A 7,271-nucleotide genomic window follows, 5' to 3' on the forward strand; every position below is an offset into this window, starting at 1 on the left:
GGAAAGAAAGGAAAGATAAAAAATGTAAAATAATGTAAGTGGAAAAGCAATTTTCTGGGGAAAAATAGTACATTTAATCTCTGAGGAGAATGATCATAGGTGGGCTTTTTAAGTGTTGTTTTGCCTTTAGGGACCATTTGAGAAAAGGAATTCAAAAGAGTTTTCCCCAGTCCCTGGAAAGCTGTCTTGGTGAAGGCTGCACATTGTCAAAGATATTCCAACTGGGAGATGGAGTTAAAATTCTTGCTCAGTGAGATGGCTAAGTCTCATGAAATGAGTATTTGTTCCAATTAGGTGTTCCAAAAAATCTTCCTGCCTCAGATAACTCACTGTGAGAAGGAAACAGTATTTGTTCAAAACCCGTCATGGAAGGGAAAATGAGAGACTGGTGTGTTCTGTGGCCAGTGTACACATGCTCTTCACAGGCCTGTAGGACTCACACTTTTTGGTGCTTTGCCCTTACTTTCCTGGTCTCAGTCCTACCTGGGACTGGCGGGGAGCGGGGGAGATGCTGACTAGTTTCTGCTCCTGTTCTTTATAAGCTATACTACCTAGTTATATAATCCTAATCCATGTCCATAGTCCAGAGCTCAGATGGCTGGCCTGTCAGCAAAAAATGTTAGAAAAATGTTAATTCAACAATGTTGGAAGGATGTTATTTCTAGAGCTAAACTCCTCAGGGAAAATGAGAAATGGTTGCTCCTGGGATTCAACTCCTCCACACTGAAAGATATTTCTTTCCTGATGCTTTCTTCCCAAATAATTTCCCAGTGCTTGGTGTGCCCTGACATTTGATCCAAATAAAATGCTGGAACAGACTCCTAGGACACAACTATCTTCAAACTCTATACAAGAAGGGTGTTTATTACAGAGAATCAGCATCTATCAGGGCATGAAACACCAGGGGCCTGCTGGCACTCGCTCCTCACAATGAATCACTTCACGATATAGATACTATTTTTTTTTCTGGCATTTACAAGCAAGCAACTCATTTTATAACCTAAGGCATTTTCCATACTTCCAGGCAATGAATACTAGCTTCTTTTGAGTCTCAATAGCACATAATTTAAGACAGTGGGAAAAGGAGCTGGAGAATAATTTCCAGTGCAAGGAAAACACCATGCAGATGTTTGCCCTCTTGAATTCTGATGGCGAAGTTGAGAACTGTTTATTTGTTCTGAAGTCAAACCCAAGGAATTTATTTTTTAAAGGCTGGGGGCTGGGGTAGGGTGGGGAGTAGTGACATAATATACTCCTAATATTGAAATATTCAACACATGGCCCTAGGATTTTGAATCCCCAAAGAATTTAGACCTTTCTAAATGGTTCATTCTTGATCAAATTTTGCACAACAGATGTCACAAAAAGGACATACCTGAAAAAAACACCCGAGGACTACTTTGCTAAAATTGTATATTCACCTTATGTAATTGTTTTTTTTCCTCCAAGATAGCAAGCTAGGAATCAGTCCTCTATCTTGAGCCATTTATTGAAAACAAACAAATGAACTTGGAAAAGATATGACCCAAATGAAGTTAAATACCTGACTTTGGTGTATGAGAATCATAAACTTGCTTACGGTCTATCTGGTCTGCAAACACTTCCCCGTAAATCATCCAATAGGGCATGTAGAAGATGTTCTTGGCCAATTTCCATGATGGCTCCTCGTTGGGAAACAGGATGGCTTGCCTGGCGACCCCAAAACTCATCAGCACCACCAGCATAATGATGACAAAGTACATCATGTCTATCATCTGGAAGGGTAGGGAAGCAGAGGGAGAAACAAAAGAAAACCAGAATAACTGAGTATTCCTGTGGTGCTGACACTGAAGGAAACCTTTGAAGGAGGTGCACTTTTGAGACGGCTGATAAGGGATGTTGACATAGGGAGCTGTGTTCAGGTGAGAGAACACTTGGTCTGTTGAAGCCAATATCCATACAAGCTTGTCAGTAACTCAAAAATCATTAAAGAAAAAAAAAAAAGAAAGCACATGCACAATGGAACCCCTTCATCTTGCATTGTTTTCTGTGGGACCTAGTCAAGACTAGGCATGAGAGTCATATAACACAGAGGCTTGAGTCTTTATATTAATGCAGTACTAACTTTTTTTCTGCTCCTGGGAAAGGCAAATGCCCTTGCTGGGTCTCTTTCTTCTTAGCAAAATTGGAATTGAGATAGTTGAACTGTTTCAACAACTATTGCAATGCTGTAAATTCCCTAAATTCTGAAAGGCTTATGGAGAGCTGAAAAGCTCAAGAAAATAATCATTTGTTAACAAGGCTAGGACAACCCAAATATCCACCTTATACCATCTTATTCCTGTGGCCCCTACCTCATTGCATGGTATTCTATCACAAACCAGTCTCTCAGAGAACCACTTCTTCTGTGCTTTCTTCTGCAGTGCATCCTATCAGTTATGGAGGGTGTTTTTGTAGGCATTAGAATCAGGTAGCCTAATGGCCCATTCCTGTGTTTGCTGCTGAAACGTTGGATTTTCATCTCGACATGTTTATAAAATTCTCGACTCCATTCAAGTACAATGTTATCTCTTGTTCCTCTTTATTCCTTTCTTTTTTGCTTGTTTTCATGATACATGTTATCTGGGATCTGTTTCTCACATGCCAAATTACTTTCCTTTTATCACCGAAAGTAGATGAGGATGTACTAACTATTATTCTGCCTGGCCAGAACCCACTGCCTCCTTCTTTCAGAAACAGTTCCCAACCATTTTGGCCCTAAAGGTAGGTGTCTTTTCCAGGCTGGGTTAATCATGGTACCTTGCCCTCTGGCAACAGTGACAAGAGGTAGGCTTGTGACACAGACATGCCAACCAGAATTCCTTCTTTGGATTTTTTTTTTTTTTTAACTGAAGCAGGAGAGAGAAGCTCCCTTACTCTCTCTGTAATGATGTGAATTCAGAGTGTCTGAGGCCCAGTCTCCCACTAGAGAAACTGACCAGAGTGAATGAAGCAGCTATTCCAGAGAGAAAGAGAATGCCCTGCTGTAAATCAATCTACCCCTTCTGGGCTTAAGCTAGTTGGAGATTGGTTTCTATCCCTTACATAAAACCACCTAATACAAAAGACTATCTTCCCTTGGATACCAAATTTCCTGAAGCAATGTCCATCCACAAAGAAAGACTGATGATAATTTTATCAATAGTAATGAAGGCTTTAAATTAGTTTTAAAATTTTATTTTGCAAGAATACGTTTCATGGTGCCAGTTATTGAAATTAAAACATTACAGCCTTCCTGTATGCCTTAGGACACTGGGGGCTCAATACATTTTAGGCCAATTAATCAACTTTCAAGGCAACTTAAAAATCTCTCAAGTACTGTCTGACTTTGAAACTAAATAAGAATCTCTCAAAATTTGATGTTCATTTGTATTTGTTCACTGTCCTTAAAAATATATGCTGGTTAATTATTCTTTTCACAACTTAGTGGCCTCAGAACTCTCTTAAAAGTAAGCAAGCCAGCTGTGCTGAAACAGTTTTATAGGGAATGTGGGTCTATTTCTCATCCTCTGTCTCTCTTATAAAATTCTTTCATCATTTATTTACAAAAAGTTCTATTAGTGAGAAAACACAAATGGGTCCTTCATGTTATATTTATTTAGACTGATGAAAAGGTGGGTGGGGAGAGGAAGGTGTATACTTATGAGACTTGGGAACTAGTCTGACCCAAGAAAACTCAGCCAGTAAATACAGCAACTGTTCTAATTTCTCAGGACTTTTCTCATTCAGCTTGATTGTAATATCTATTCAAAGGGTCAAAACAATCAAAGAAACATTGTTCCCAAACACTCAACTTCATACATTTCAAAAGAGTCTTAGCTTCCATACAAAACCTGATATCTGTTGGAGTGAACTGCAGAAACAGGACATTATTAGTGAGAACTGGGTCTGGCTACCTCTATTATTTATTTTTTAATTTACTTATTTAATTTATTTATTTTTGGCTGTGTTGGGTCTTCATTGCTGCGTGCGGGCTTTTTCTAGTTGCAGTGAGCGGGGGCTACTCTTCGTTGCAATGCGTGGGCTTCTCATTGCGGTGGCTTCTCTTGTCGTGGAGCACAGGCTCTAGGTGCCCGAGCTTCAGTAGTTGCAGCATGCGGGCTCAGTAGTTGTGGTTCATGGGCTTTAGAGCACAGGCTCAGTAGTTGTTGTGCACGGGCTTAATTGCTCCGCGGCATGTGGGATCTTCCCAGACCAGGGATCAAACCCGTGTCCCCTGCATTGGCAGGTGGATTCTCAACCACTGTGCCAGCAGGGGAGCATTGGCTACCTCTGTTTTTAAAGCTAAATTGTCCAATTGGTTCAATATGAAGAGAGCTGATTGTGTCTCATTCTTTCAAATATCCTTTGGTTGGTTTCTATAGAGGAGAGTATATACTGTAGCGGTTAAGTATGTGTCCTCAGGTGTCAGAATACCTGAGTTTTCACCTTGACCCTGGTAGTAAAAACAACTAGGTGATCTTGGGCATGTTGCTTGGTCTTGTTTATTTGTAAAGTGGGGATAATAATAATAATGCATATTATTTTTGTAAGGATTAAATGAGATAATGTGTGAAACACTTAATGTGGGTAGTTCTCAGTAAAAGTTTATTATTAGAATTGAAAGGAGGTCAGGCTGTGGAGTCAGATAGATAGGAGTCTGAATCCATCCTTTGTTCCTTGCCTAGTTTCAGTTTGTTCAATTATGAAATGAAGATACTAAAACCTATTTCATGGGGTTGTAATGATGATTGACATGTCTGACATGGTATTTGGCACATAGTAAATGAAACCTATTATTGTTGTTTTTATTCCACATTATACAAGTGAGCTTAGTGCTAGGCTTAGAGACCCACTGTGAAGTGGAATATGAAGAAAAGGGGTTGGAATTCCATTAAGTGATTCTGGATCTGAAGATTAATTGGAATCATACTTGATCAGTATTGAGTCCAGGTACTTTAGCAGCCTGCAGTCCCTAGACCACAGGGCATAGTGAGTTACTTGACTGTTTAGTACTTAACAGGGTCTCTCTAATATTGGGGGCTTTCGGTATAATCACATCTGGGCATATTTTGTTAAGCTTCCATCCTGGCAGTCCATCCAGCTCACTGATAATTTCCATAGGCATAGTTTACCTACCTCCTGGATCAGTGACTCTATTACTGAACTAATTATCTTAAAAGCCCCATGAAAGCAAACAAAGCCCCCAAATATACTCATTTTCTACTTATGAATGACTTCACTAATCAGTCAAGAATAAGTTAGAATGTAGAAAAACTGCAGTACAATCTCTCTTGCTCACTCCACGGTAAGGTTTCATTCTCATCAAAACTGGGGATAATTATGCCATTATTAAAAAGATAGATATGAATTTGAAAATAATCTTACTGCATTAGTGTGACTTTAGTTATTTCAAGTATTTAAATGTGACTCAACCTGTTAAAACTAATATATCTGGCTTGTTTGGGTCTTTCCCAATTTTATTTATTGAAATAAGATAAGGTAATGATCAATTAAGAAAAACAACCAATCAGATAATGTATTCACCTAATGTATTGGTTCTCTACAGAGGGCAATTTGCTCCACAGGGGACATACAGCAATATCTGGAGATATTTTTGTTGTTGTGAGTGTGTGTGTGTGTGTGTGTGCGCGCGTGCTCATGCACACACGTTACTGGCACCCAGTGGGTAGAGGCCAGGGATGCTGCTAAACATCCTATGATGCACAGGACAGTCCCCTGCCCCCCAATGAAGAATTATTTAGTCCAAAATAGCAATAGTGTCAAGAATGAGAAAACTTGGCTTAATTTTGCAGCTGTTATAGTTCTTCACTTTCATTGGGTCCATTTGAGAATATATTTGAGAATTTCACATTTGAGAATCTCATAGATGTCTGTCCCCTCTGTCCAGAAAATTCATACATCTACACATTTTTATACATAAATTGTGTGGAAAGCCAACAGATCCTCTCTCCTAAACCTCTTCTATAGACTAAGTGGAGACTCTGCTTTTAGATGTGGAAATTTTCACCACCATCTCAAATTCATTACTAAAGTACAAAGATAATGTAAGAGGTAGTGTTATACAGTAAGATACACATTTGTTTCCTACTCAAAAACCCCCCAAATGAACTGGGATTCAGCTTTGGGTAAGTAACTCAAGCTTACTGAATTCAAGTTTTTCCACTCTAGAGTGGGTTTTGTGATATTTTCCCTAAACAATGCTGGTTTTATAAACACCAAGCTTTTGTACAAAAGGATTAGGAATAGAGCAAATAAGTATGCTCACTGATTTTTCCTTTTTCCATTGTACTTTAACAATGGTAACAGATATAATTTATCAACTACCTACTGTAAGCCAGACACTGTTGACCACTTAACCTGTGTTATTTCTAATTATCACCACAACCTGATGAGATATGCATTTATTATTACTACTTGGAAATGAGTAAACTGCATCTCAAAGAGGTTAAATAAATTGCTCAAGGTATTATAACCCTTTCCTTTTGGATTCAAAGTCTCCCTCTCTTCGTATGAGTTTGCCAGTGCTTTTGTAGGAAGAGTTTTTGTTATTTAAGACTCATTTTAGTAGAGTTACATACATACACACACACAAAATAATAATAATAATAAATATTGATTTGCTGACTGAAAGGTAAGCAGTAATGAGGTAAATAGTAAAACTTGAGTGAGAATGAAGGATATCTGTTGACCAACTGTTCAACTGTTTCAAGAGCTGATACAATGGGAGTGGAGTGGAGGACATTAGGAATGAGATTTTTCAGTAAGAGCTGTTTGCCACAGTAAAATGGATGTACTTGGCTTTTCCGTATATACCCTGTAAAGGTTAAGTAAGGGGACACACTTAGAAAAGTGGGGTAACTGATAAAAAGCACCCAGTTTCTGAGCATCAGACTCTGATTCTTCCTCTAGTAAGTTTGGAGAGGGGGCTGATTTACTTGTGCATTCCCAGGGTTACACCGATGCTGTCCCGTGAGGGCTCAGTCTTTATGGAGAAAGTCTGGAAACTAGTGTATGGTCCAGGAATACCGGAACAAGTCCACAGCCATATGTGGGGAAGCATATTAACTTGGCACTTGGGATTCTTTTTTTAAAAGAATAAGATAAGTAGGAGCATCATTCTGGAACCTACACATATCATTCTCCAGTAATGTAACAAAGCGCAAAATATATTGACAGAACTTAATGTTCAACTCAAACTCAACCTAACTCAACTCAAATAAACAATGTTTTTTTCCCCCTCTGTGTAGGGA

The 7,271-nt window shown here is 38.9% G+C and overlaps 1 protein-coding gene across 3 annotated transcripts in view; it reads right to left on the reverse strand.

The window, feature by feature from the left end:
• Window positions 1-7,271, reverse strand: part of TRPM3 (transient receptor potential cation channel subfamily M member 3) — a 122,693-nt gene that overhangs the window by 54,788 nt on the left and 60,634 nt on the right. For all 3 annotated transcript variants that reach the window (XM_007446058.1, XM_007446057.1, XM_007446059.1), the window contains one exon: window positions 1,580-1,754. In XM_007446058.1, the coding sequence (XP_007446120.1) occupies window positions 1,580-1,754 (175 nt within the window). The remainder of the gene's footprint in view (window positions 1-1,579; window positions 1,755-7,271) is intronic.

Source organism: Lipotes vexillifer, unplaced genomic scaffold (assembly GCF_000442215.2).
Source record: "Lipotes vexillifer unplaced genomic scaffold, Lipotes_vexillifer_v1.1 scaffold1335, whole genome shotgun sequence".
Classification (NCBI taxonomy): Eukaryota; Metazoa; Chordata; class Mammalia; order Artiodactyla; family Lipotidae; genus Lipotes; species Lipotes vexillifer.